This window comes from Linepithema humile, chromosome 3 (assembly GCF_040581485.1).
Source record: "Linepithema humile isolate Giens D197 chromosome 3, Lhum_UNIL_v1.0, whole genome shotgun sequence".
Taxonomy (NCBI): domain Eukaryota; kingdom Metazoa; phylum Arthropoda; class Insecta; order Hymenoptera; family Formicidae; genus Linepithema; species Linepithema humile.
In genome coordinates, this window is record NC_090130.1 from 20,508,003 (window position 1) to 20,521,357 (window position 13,355).

The 13,355-nt window shown below is 41.2% G+C and overlaps 2 protein-coding genes across 4 annotated transcripts in view; one reads left to right on the forward strand and one right to left on the reverse strand.

Moving 5' to 3' along the window:
* Positions 1-12,779, reverse strand: part of ChAT (Choline acetyltransferase) — a 36,162-nt gene extending 23,383 nt beyond the window's left edge. For both annotated transcript variants that reach the window (XM_067351401.1, XM_067351400.1), the window contains exon 1: positions 12,645-12,779. The gene's annotated coding sequence lies outside the window, so the exon portion shown is untranslated. The remainder of the gene's footprint in view (positions 1-12,644) is intronic.
* The window catches only part of Mekk1 (mitogen-activated protein kinase kinase kinase 4), an 83,221-nt gene extending 70,137 nt beyond the window's left edge, over positions 1-13,084 (forward strand). For both annotated transcript variants that reach the window (XM_067351394.1, XM_067351395.1), the window contains exon 19: positions 12,675-13,084. In XM_067351394.1, coding sequence (XP_067207495.1) covers positions 12,675-12,888 — 214 coding nt within the window. In that variant the 3' untranslated portion in view covers positions 12,889-13,084. The remainder of the gene's footprint in view (positions 1-12,674) is intronic.
* Positions 13,085-13,355: the final 271 nt, after the last annotated feature.

Consider the following 13,355-nt stretch of genomic DNA (forward strand, 5'->3'; position numbering starts at 1 on the left):
TTACGGCCGCATTACAGATGCCTCGATCTACTCGACATGCGTCGTAACATCGCGTTACATTTACGCAAATACTATATCCCGCAATTAGAATGCAGCTGGAAATTGGATATTGTATCGTGCGATGGCTCGTATCGACGAGCGGGTTTCGCGAAGCGGCGCGGCACTTGTAGCGATTGCACAAACGCGATCGCAAATCATTTCGACATATAACCGAGCGCAGTCCGAATGATGTTAATTTTATCGGCCGCATTCTCGTGAAGCTAGCGATTCTCCCGCGGAGAAGCCGATTCCGAGAGCAATTCTATGTTAGTTAATTGCGTTGTATCGCTCGGCGCATCGGCCCACGCGAATTAATTCTAAGCTGTGCAATTAGGCATCAGCTGATCTTGTGTGACGTCGAATACACAGGCGTTTGTATCAATTACCGGATTGTGATTGGAACGATATTTTACGTGTACGATAATTTACGTGTGAGGCCAATTGCTTGGTGTTTGTGCCGTTTTCTTTATTTTCGCGGACTTGCGAAGCTTAGAAATGGAAAGCAATAATTAAGAAAATTGTTACAACACCAAATTCATTCGGCAGACTCCAAATATCAACAATTTATTAATTGTGGTAAATAAATTTAATTGTTAAATTAACAGTAAAATAGGAATCTCCCTTGATAATATGTAAAGACGCGTGCGGGATTTAAACACCGAAGAGACTCAAATCTGTCGACCAAAACGTTTGTGGATATAAAAATACAGAAAACAAAACACACCAAGCAATTGAGCTCACTTTAATATTAGATTTTATATTTTATCAAGATTTATGACGTTACATGTTTCGTTTTCCAGCAACGATTTTGTCGTACCGATATCGCCTCGACGCCGGAACTTCATTCATTTGTACATTAACATTTGAGTAATTCTGCAGTGCATATCAAACGACTTCTTTTCCATTCCGCCTACGCGGGAAATTAATTGCAAAAGTAATTAGAAGCTTTTACTTTAATTAGTTTGGCTTTTACGATTGATAACAATTTTCAGTCATGTGTTTAATTTTTAATATAGCATTGAATACAAAGTTATTCTAAAAATTTCCGAAAAGCTTGAAAAAACATTCGTAATTTTATAGAAATGAATTGTCAAGATTTTAGATGTTATCGCAATAAGAAAACATTTAATCAAAACAATTAAAATAGATAACAATGAAGTATTTCACGTTGTTGATGTGCAAAGCGTTTTGCAAAACGTGTGATATTCTTTAGGATTGTAACATTACTGCGCATGTCTGTGTCTAACGCGCTAATGAAGTGAGTAACAAGTATGCGAAACATCCAACTATGGCTCATTTTCTTAGAGCTTCGTTACACTTGCAAGTCTTGCATACATAATGCCGACATGCGAACGCACTCCGCGAGTTATCGCGAGCGTGAAAGTGCTAATTATGGGAATCGTTTTGTCGTGATGAAAATACCGGCGATTACAGTTAGTTCCGATCTTTTGTCTGTCATGAGATAATTGAATTAGGAACTCGGTTGAATAATTACTGTTATTTATGTCGAGAACATGTGTAATCACATGATTAACATGTTAACAAATTAATTCTTAAATAGAAAGATATTTTCAACTTTTATCATCAGGAAAATGTCTGTCTGCTAAATTGCTTTAAATAAATAAAGTAAAAGTAATTAATTAAATTTCTCAGCAGAAACATTAACTGATGATTGTAAATTGTAGAAATAAACTCCCATCACTTTTTCTACTTAATTCTTTACAAAAAACTAATTACTAACAATAATCACATTTTTTCCGAAAAAATTCTCTAAATAACAATAAAACGGTGTAATTTTAAATAATTACTTTTATAGCAAAATTTTTTAAATACATAGATTTTTAGAAAAACTTCACTCGCTTTCGAAAAATGGAGATTTCGAAGAGGTGATAGACTTTTTTCCTCGTTTACGCAATTCGTCATAGGAGATTTATGAGATTTTGCGCTTACAGACAAGAGCTGGATCGATCCTGACTGTAGGAATAGGAAGCCGGATTGCGGAGACCTCGACGAGGAGACTTCGACGTATCGTGCGCGCGGGGGATCCGTTGATCCATGAGAAAACCGAGATCAGGAAGTTGCTCGCGACCGCGGGACTTAACTAAGCGTACATTCTCAATCTCGACAAGCCCCCGCGGTCTTGGAAAATCTCGAATTAATTTTCCTTCCCCGTTTTCCGCCCTCCCCCCCTCCCGCTCTTTCGCGTGAGGAAAAAAACGACCGCATAAGAGAGGAAATCCCGTAGAGTATAGTTGGGCTTTAGTTAGGCGCTTTGCGGATTCGAACACCCACTCGAAGATCTCTAAGTTTCGCCCTCGCGGACTTTGGAAGTCTTCCTTAATAGCTTTTCCATTCGACGCATTCATGATTTAGAACATATATTAATATCCCTGCTTCTCTCGTGGGATATAAAGAAAATCGCGTCCATATTTAACGTAAATCACCGAGGAAAAATAAAAAATTCTTATTATGTGTTTCAATCAGATTTGAATATTCAGAACATTATGACATTTCTGTTACTTATTTCACTCTGCTTGTGAAAATCATCAGTGAAAGCGTCCCTTTTTACTTATCATGCAAAGCTTGTGCATGCGGGAACATTATATGTATGCAAATAAAAAATTAACGAAAGGAATTACAGCAGTTTTATCGTAAGAAACGTGATGTGAAAGTCATACGTCGACGTGGATGAAAAATTGCGGCGAAATCTTTTCGCCGGATGTTCTTAGTTTTGTTTATTCAAGCGGCACGAGACGAGAATCGGAGATGCGCATTCAGTTGTGCCGCGGTAGAAGACTCGCACCGTTGCATACATTTCCCGCTGCATTATCTCGGGATTCCGCGGCGAATGAAATGCGACGGGCCGGCAATCCGGTCCGGTTCGATCCGAATGCCGGTGCAGCGGAAGATAAAGGCGGTCGGTCGCGGTCGGGTCGATGCGAATCGATCTGGCTCTTTAAGCGGGTCGTAACCTCTAGCAAGTCCGGCCTTTGGGACGAGGTCGCGGTGACCCAAATCGGGAGCCTTACCTCGCCTTACCTGCCTGCGTGCGCTATGGCCGCCTCCGGCCTGCTCTCCTGCAATCGTTACCCCGGATTCTGCGCACTATCCTCGCACCACCGAGGACACCTTTACGAGGCGAGCCTCCTGTGCACCTCGCCACGCTCAATTCTCTCTCTCTCTCTCTCTGTGCTCGGGGTCAATCCCTCGTTCTTTCACCTTCCCGCGAACAATAGCGTCTTCGCGTTTCGGTGCATAATGAGTCAGTGGGACTTTTATCATGAAACAACAGATATTTGGATATAGTGTAATTTAATTTTGCACACGTTACGATTTGCATCTTTCTTAATTGCAGAAGGAATATTTTGCTTCATTGCTAAACGTTATGGTCACATTTGGATCAATTGTGGAAATGAATGATAAAAATTGTAAATAACTGTATTGAATATTTAACCGTTTAATATTTAATGCAAAGATTTGCGTAAGATTATTCGAACGATGTGCAACTTCAGACCTTTTTCTCTAATAAAATAGAATCTTTCTCGCTTGTAGCGTCGAAAATTGAACTCCCCGACATTATTCTAATTCCATTACATCAAACGTCGTGCAACGTGACACAATCCCGTTTTATTCAGCGTATGCTATCATTATTCATTTCCGACAAAATTGTGCTCTTCTGTTGCAACGATGAAAGTAATAATGGCTCTTATTTAAATTCTAACAACGCGCCGCGCGTCTGAATTTTCCCAAAGAATCATCGGTCTTTCATTACCGCAGGCAATAACAAAGATTTCGAAAGCAGGCCGCCGCGATGTTACGAAAGAGCCACACGTGTGAAGGAATTAAATAATAACACCAGCAAGATCTTTGTTACGTGCGGTAGGTCCTCCTTTCTCTGACTAAGAGCTCGCGCGCGTACGAGAGCAGAGCAGTCGCCGCCGCGAAGGTGTGTGAACCGCCTGTGAGTAACCTGCATCGATCCACCTGACCTGCCCTGCCGCCGTCGTCCCTTCTTGCACGTACACGCCCGAACTCGGGAACGACTTCTTCGGGGTTGCACGAACTTGTCTCTCGGACTCGCGTCGCGTGACGACGGCGAAGTAACCGACATTCAGATTGTAATTTCCGAAAATTTCAGCCGTTGCGCGATATGAGCCAGCGATAATAAATCGTTTATCTCTGTAAATGCTTCTCTCTCTCGGCTCTTGCAACAGCGTTTATAAATAGCTGAATCATTTTCACATTTTCTAATCCACAAAATATTCACCGAGCCGTTTCGAAATAGCTTTCATTAGTGCCGTTGAATTATTGCGTAGGATCGCCTTCTAAAATAACATTTTTCACTGGAGATGAATGCTTATTCATCGTCGCGAGTCGATATCTCTGCGGACGGCGTGACAAAGGCGGCCAATTTCGTAAGCTGCTCGTCAAGCCATTTCGAAAATTTCATTTCGGTCTTGTTTCTGGTTCATGTCGAGACTCGGAGAAGTATTTGATGCGCACACCGTGGACCCTTCTTCAAGGACGAAGAAGGGGCCGCTGAGACGGGATAGAATTAAAGGTTAATCCCGCGGGTATATCTACCGTTGGAGGAAGGGACGGGTTTCCCTCCTGCCGTGTTCGTCGTCTTCTTCGCGAGAAGGAGGGTTTTGTTTTTCGCTCGAGACTGCGAGATACCATAAATATTTGCGCTCTTAAGTGCTTCTAGAATATAAGAGTAGGCTACGTCGCCGCGTCGAAAGAAGTCGGATCTCGCGCGCGGACCGACGAATGTTCTTTTCGCGAAAAGACGATCTTTTCGTCTTAATCAGCTTTGGAGATGGCAGTGACATTATCATTAGAGTATCCTCTAAGAGGTTTCACGGGTGCAATCAATTTGCACTCGACTTGAATATTTATACCAGTTTCTGCATCAGAAATATCATGCGCATTTACTCTTTGATTTCCTCTGCTAAATATTCTATTCCAATTTTCAAGCTGCTAAAATGTTGCAAATGTATTCCGCAGATTAAAGTTTCAATTCTCCGCGCTTTTGGCGCAGACTCAGTATTTTTGGATCGTTAAGTTTCACAGAGATTTATCAGAATATTTAATTCTGAAAAATTCTTCATTAAATAAATTACAAATTTTCTGATATGTATAAACATGTAAATTCACGAGACGTCGAATCTCTCCGAGATCGCCTACTAGTGTCTTCCCTTTCGAATTAGTTGCGGGATTTTTCGGGATCACTCAGTCATTCAACTCCGCCCCGCGTTACTGTCCATCGCGCGCCGTGAATCTCTCGGGTGAGATTGGCTTTGCGCACCCCTTACTCGCGCGGGGACGATTCACCCACGGCGTATCGGATATATCGGCCAATTTCGCGAACGACACTCGCTTCGTTTCTGCCGTCGGCCGTGCCGTTCGGGCCTGTTTTCATTCTACTTTTTCATTCTTCAAGCACCAAAAGATAATGTAAAGAAAAAATCCTAGTGAAACGAGAGAATAAATTATATATAAAAATTTCAACCTAAAGAGACGCGATATTTCGACGTTTTCTTATTAAAGATTATTTTAACACGTTAGGAACCTTATTCGATTCTCCAATATTGTAATCAAAGTTTAGCAGAACACAAATGACGAACGAGAAACATTTCGCAGTTAACGAACGGCAGAAAGCGAAACGACTAGAACAAACCGCGAGAGCAAAAACATCGGATAGGGGTTGCCGCCCTTCGGATGGGCCGTTTGCCGTCGTATCGTCGTAGCGATCCCGCAGACAATCCGTAAGGGCTTAGCACTGTTTCAACAAGGGATTACCGGCGTGTCCCTAAGCCGAGCGATACGCGATCCTGAGCTTGCACGCCGGGGACAAACATTTAAATTGCCAAGATTACGCGAAGAGTGCAGTGTGTTGCAAATGATGCCGTGACACTGTTCGAGAGATCACGGCAATCATCTGCATCAAGAATATTTGTCGATGCAGATTTTAAAAGTCATCAGGAACAAAATTTGACGAGATTGATTTAAATATAATTTAATCGCTAATTTAATTTTTTAATTTAACTTTTTAATTGTTTTGATATTGTATAGAATGTATATAGAATATTCCAATTTAATTATAATTTAAATTTTTTAATTTTATCTCGACGTTATTGTTTCAAAATAAATTAAACGTTTGCAAAACTGGCGGATATATCCGATACACTTGAGATAAATTGTTTAAATAAATTGGCTTCAAATTTATCAAAAAATCAACTATAAATATTAGCATTATAGTCGCAAAATTAAATTAAAGGATTGTTTAAATTACAAATAAAGTATATTTTTCGAAGATGCAAAATTTTTATATTCAGCTATTTAATTGTTGCAATTAAAGAAGCTGCTAGTGGCTATAATTAGCTTTTCAATGTAAGGATAAATTCATACTTCGTAGTATGATAGCACGGCAACCGCAAGAGAGGCGCAGAGGTCACATCTTAAAGCGTGACGTGTGTGCATACTTATCTTCTTTATTCGTACGTGGCAGGCCGGCGGCAATTTACGAACCCGCAATGCCGTGTACATTACACGTCCAGTATATATAAGGTGTACCTGAAGTTGCGTAGTTTCATTCAACTATAAATTGTTCAACAAACTTGCAAATTTGCGGTTTGGAAAACTTTAGCGAAGATCACCATTGCTTGTAATTTTCAAACTTTCATTTAACAAGTGACAAGCGACGCATCGCAATAACTGAGAAATAATCGCATAACTCCGCAACACACGGTATATTTATTTGTTGCGGCTTACGTCGTGAGATTGCGTGCTAGTAATCGTGATACAACCTTAAACATCGTCGATATTTGCACGATCCGAAAGCATGAAAAGCGTTCTTAATCCCGCCGACCTGTCCGATGACATGTGACACGAGCAACAATTTTGTTCCCTTGCTCATTTTTACATCAGACGCTTTAAATCAAAGTTTATCGCAAACGAGAGATACTTCGGCTTGCCTAGTTAATAGCGATGATGGCGTTGATAGGCGTTTATATCGCAATATTTATTGCGAAATTAATAGCCATTATTTCCTAGACTTAAATGTTAGATAAACGTTTATGATGTTTGCTTTATGTTCTACTAATTATTATTTCATAATTAGTTACTCAAACTAACGAGAAAATTTGTTTAAAGAGAAGTCAAGCGCCTTTAGCGGCAAAAGGACACGGTGTGCTCCGTGTAAAAAGAAAAAGTCGTGCAAATGGCTGGCGTAAAGGTGCGAAAAAAAGGACAGACATCCCCGTAGCGGTGTATCGATTCAGTCGAGGCTTTAGCTTTATCGCCGGTCGTGTCGAACGGTCCTTGACGCGGCCCAAAATAGAACAAAAAAGGACAAAAAAACGCGGCGGAAGGAAGGAAGCGCAACTGGGATCCTTTGTATCGCGCGTTGACGAGAAATATTTTCTTTTTACGCGAGCCGAGTCCCTTCTGCCGGTGCAAGGTGGATCGCAGAAGTAAAACGGCCACCCCTTGTTCACCCCGCGCTTTCTCTCCTGTCCGCAGGGATTCATAAGAAAAGTTACGTACTTTGGGGCGGGGACACCCTTCTTTCGAAAAAGCGCTCGGTTTAGCTTTCGATCCGCTCGTTCGAATAAACGTTCGGCTTCGTGGGAGCAGCAGTTTTTCTTTCTTTGCGCGCGTCCCGGAGAAAAGTTTCCTTTCTTCTTAGTTCTCTTCAGTTGACAACAATTTTATGTTTCCATCGCAAAGAATAAATGTGACAAATGTTTGTGGACCTTGTTGGATTAGCAATTTCTTTCTTACGAATTCCGTTAAAAGAAAACTTTTCCTCCTGATATTGTTCCATGTGCAGCGCCATTATCTAGTTTGTCGATTAGTTTCAGAATTATGAATGAAACAACCATGTACTTGACTTATATAAATTTTTAAAGATGTATTTAAAAATACATATATAAACTGAAGAATGTGAGATTTAAAATAGAAAAGATACTAAAATTCCTTTTGTAAAATATTCCGAAAAAGATGTTTTTAAGGCACAAAGCACATTAAAGAAGTATATATTCAACACTTATATATTATTTTTTGGAATTTCCACCTTTCAATTATTTTCTTTTCGAACACCGCGCCAGAATTTTGCAAATCAAGAAGCAAAATTATATTTCGCAAGTTTCGGATGCTCGCATCGAGCAGACACCTCGCCCACGCAAGTGAGAGCTTACGGCCATAAAAGTTTATTGCTTTTTCCTTTCCGTACTTCACTCCTTTCCCATCTTCTCGTGGGGGATAAGACTTTGTTGCCTCCCCCGCGAAAGAAGATCCCTTCTGAGTCCCGACACGCGGCCATTTGCACGTGCTCGCGTTACTTCTCAGCGGTATCCACCTGCTTCCACAGCATCCTATCTCTTTATTTCACCCTCCTGTCCACGGAGGATACATCTACTTTAACCGCTTTATGGCGGACCACACCGCGCTACTTTCACGCGCATTTAAATACATACGAGTGTGTCTGATCAATATAATTTGATACGGACTTTGGCAAAATGTAGCAATTACACGCGTATAAAATAATTGCAAATAAAATAATAATTCGAATTTTTCTTAAGTTCTTTTGTTTTCTATCGAGCGCACACACACACACACACACACGCGCACACATTCTCATGTTGTGATTGTTGAAGTCTTTTTTCTATTATATTTTATTAAGGATATGTGCAAAAGTTTCTATCGTCTTTAAGGCAATTTTCTATAATAATATCTTATAAATGATACAATATTTTTAGGAAAAATATTTTCCGGCATTATCTATCACTTTTTATCACTCTTCAGACAAAAGACGGGTATCGCGATAAAAGTCTCTGTTTTTAGAGTGATCTATCTACATATGTGCGATAAAAACTTCCCTGATAAGAACAAAGTAGGCAGTAACTAAAATGTCGACAATCCGACAGTTTTTCATTGAAGATAAAGAGTTTCCAGCGAATTAATTGCAGCAACGAGATATACTTTTATTATAACAATATAAAAATTTATAAAATTTGTAAATTGTAATATGTAATTTATCTTTTTAAAAAATGTCAATTCGAGAGATTATTACGATGGATCGTGCAATCTCTTTGGCAGGAGCGCTTTAATAAATAGAAGATGCGAAATTAGTTTTCAGGAAATGTCTGCAAATTCGTGAGCGAGTGTCATTCCGGTAAAGTTGCGAGCGCTTCGTAATTGTCGGGCCTCGTTATGAACTGCGAACGATGAAAACGCGAGAAAGGTCGGGTGTGACGGGGGATTAATTCCGCGCGTTTGTAATTCGAATTGAATTTACCGCTGCGGAAACTACGAGGCTACGGAACGGACAGACGGACGAACGGACGAGCGAATGAACGAAATGAACGGGGTCGGGCACAGGCCCGGGCTTGCGGATGAATAATGGAGGCCTCAATGAGATTTTCCAGTTCGCCGCGGGGCACCGTAATATTAGCTTACCGTCGCTGTCGCGACTCCGAGGACGATATGCTCGAAACACAACCATGAAGCGTACAATTCGACCCGAGGTTTTAGGTTCGGTCACCCCCGGTGCTACGCTTTCATACCTTTCGCACCCTGCAGCCGACTATCAACGGAGAACAAACGTGAAAAAAATATCAAACTTAAAGGGGATGCGTGCGGACCAAAGCAGAAATTTTGACGCGAGTAAATGAACGCCGCAATAAATACATGGATGATAATGGAATTTTCTGAATTTGAATCAACGTTATTAACAATGTGGATGCATTTCACACTTCGGTCTTATAATTATAAAAATTATAAATTTCTTGAAACTCACATTCACAGTTAAATTAAGATCTTATATAAACGAATTAAATTGAACGTGCATCGGAAATTAATTATTACAAATGCGCGACGCTATCTCCGGAAAGGCTGAATAATTTCGTTGACAAGTTTCTCAATTGACTGGCGCTCATTTTTACAAGACGATGACGTCCCGACACGCGTAAGTGGATAATGCAGCCGGGCATTCCCATCGATCAGATGAATGGAGAGATAGCGTGAAAGGGAAAGCACCGAAGGAGCGGCGGCAATTCGTGCGACAGGCCGCCGCCGGCGAGAAAATTGCTTTCGGTCTGGCTTTTCGCGACACTTCGCACGGGAAGAAAGGAGAGCCGGGGGAGCGGGAAGTTCATCGGCGAGAGGTCGACCCTTAAAGAAACGAGAAACGAAAATGTATTTCCGGATGTATACCGGCAAATCGAAAACCCGAGCCGGCGATTGTGCGAACGAGCCTCGGTCGCTTTTCGCTCGATGCTGAATGGGCCGTTCGGCTAAATTAGAAAAATTACGTGAGAGAGAAGAAGCAGACCTCGAAGCGAAGGAGCGGCTGCTGCCAGAGTGATAAAAAATACGAAGATATTTGCGGGAGATGAGGAAAGAATTATCGCGCTGCGTGGCAAACAGCTCTTTCTCTCCGGAAAGAAACTTATTCCTCGATAAAATTGCGGTGGATCGCGATGAATTAATCTGCCTTTTGATGAAAAAAGTTTTGAATATATCATGCAGAGTTATTCTTCGCAAAAACAAAAAACGGATTTGTGCAGACCGTGATAGAAATCTATGTATTATTGAAAAATGATTTTCAAATATTCTCTTCGGCAAATTTCATGGAAATTATCACAAATATGTCATCCTGAATGACAAAGCTAGGCATTTTATATCAAAAATAAAATACGAAAATAAAATACGAAAATACGAAATAAAATACGCTAATAATAATAAAAATTTTGCAAGAATAGAGACGTGAGTGATAATCACGCGGATAAAACTGTGCGACACTTCTCAATCGTCACACTTCGTCTCATCGTTTTTACTCTCTCGTGTGAAAATACTTTCGACTGAAAATAAATTTTCGTATAGAAATGCAGAAGCAAACACTTTTCAACTGAGCATCCGGAGTCAAGTAAAGCTTGATGTTATTTGCAAATATTTATCGTCGCGATTCTCGCCTCGACAAGTATATACGCAGTGTAATTCCGTGATATACTTCTTGCCTTCACATACGGACTTGTTTTATATCGGAAATAAAATTTCGCGCGAGTCACGCAACGTGTATGCATTTGACGTAACACTTGATATACCGCGTAATAAACTTTTCCAGAAAAATGCCGGGACAAACATCTAGACTCCGTATCTAAACTCGAGTGCAATATGTCGCTTGCGTGATATTAGATCGATGCGGCTCATCTAAGATCAGCGAGCCTACGTGTAACGTGACTCCGTGTCGCCCTTCTTGTTCTCATTCCTCCGACAATATTTGCATTGTTCCGGTACAGTCCGGGCGACCCCTACGTCCGTCCCTTCTCACCGATGCGTCGCGCGAAAGGAGAGAGAGAGGGGCGCGGGCGGGAGGAGGACGCCCTCGTAAATCCATTTATTTATTTATTTATGTGCCACGGGGGGGCTCGGATCGACGTGGGGGTGCGAGACGCGGCTTATAGCCGGCGCATGCATCGAACCGGGAATCCCACGAGAGCGCAGGATGAGGGGATGGCAAAAGTCACGCGGGGAACGCACGCGGATACTCGACGACTCCGTCGGCCTCTCTAGAAGCTGGTTTTTCGTCGTTTTTAATGTACAGGGTGTTTATTTATTTGCGCGTTTACACGATATCCCCCCCTCGTCGAAGAATAAAATTTCTCTATTGCTAGAATTTAAATAAAATATTTTTACGGACTGGATATCACCTTTGAATTTAATAATTTAACGTATGATTTATGATAATGAAAAAATTAATAGAAAAAAGGGTAGAACCGAAGCGCAGGTGTAGAATAATGCTATAGAAACATTTCGGCCCAATTTTGGAGTCCTATTTAATCTGGTGGAATTATAATCGACAATTGTAATCACGCGTGAACAGCGTGCGGCCAAAATGTTCCGTATTGATTTGTAATATCTTTTTGCGTCCCGATATCGACGCGTTAGTTCTTATACAGCCTTTTTTTCTGCCAGCTTTTTAATAATTTAAATATTCTCTCGCAAAATGTTTGCACGTCGCTGGAATACGAGTCTCTTTTAAGCCTTGTTTAGATGCCGAACTTAAACTATATCACTTTAATCTATTCTTTATCCCGCACGCGTCCCTATCGGGACCGATCTCACTCTCCCGAATATTGCGATCGATACCGAGATAAGTGAACACCCTGTGTAGCGGAGGTAAATTCTCCCGAGGCATCGTGGCTTGAAACGAAAATGCTGTTGTGCCACTTAGACGCGGAGAGGATCTCTGCCGCTCGATCCCCATGACCATGACACACCGTGACTTTTTTTCTTCTTTCTCGCGACGGCACAGGACAGACCCTCGTTTTAAAGCGACGTATTAGGGATTATGCCGTCTGACACGGCTCCTCGTAAGAGAGCCGAAGTCTCTTCGAAGATGTTACGGAATACAGAAGTCGATCTTAATACATGTCAACGGCTTACGAAGAAAGTTTTGTAATTTTTAGGTTAGAGAAATATACCTTTATACCTTTTTGCTTATTTCACTCAAATTATTTGTAGCACGAAGACGCGCAGTTTTGCGCAGATGCGATCGCGGAAATGTGATTATTGTTTGTAAAAAAAATATGATCACTCACCCAGTTGGTCACCTTCTGTCTACGTTCCAGGAGACGTTGCTGGATTTTCGGTCCAGGGCCAGAGAGGAAAGCCCTCACCAAGCTTCGCGCTCTATCCAGGTGGTTCGGCGCGACAGCTTCGACCTGCGCCAAGTATTTCTGCAGGGTCGTCTCGAGGTCCGGAACCGGAAGACTCGGTAGAGCCTCCTCCTTCTGCAAATCACGAGTGACGGAAATAAGTGATTACTGCGAGAAAGAAGACTAAAATAAATGATCGTTAGATTCAGTGCGATATAGATTAGATTTTTAATGTAACGTCGAGACAATATTATTATATGTTTCCTCTGGTTTTTATTTTATTTATGCAGTGTTGCATGAAAATATTTTTATCAAAGGCAGTTTTAATTTTGGCAAGCATATGGAAAAAATAAAAAATTAATTGTAATTAATACTTGAAAAAATTTTGTAAATATTTTTCTTAATAATCATACTTAAATATTTATTATAATTCCATTGATGTTACAAGATCGATAATCACTGCACAGCGCAGTACTCGAGAATGAAAATCGCCGGAGAATAGACGATGTGGAAAACGATGACACAGAACGACCGGAAATTGGCAGACGGAAGGGTCACGAGCGGCGCAGCGCCGAACGTGTCCTGTCCCTTACGCCGGCCGTGTGTTCGTTGCCTTTTGCGGGGGTACCGCGATTGTAAAATAAAGAATCAATC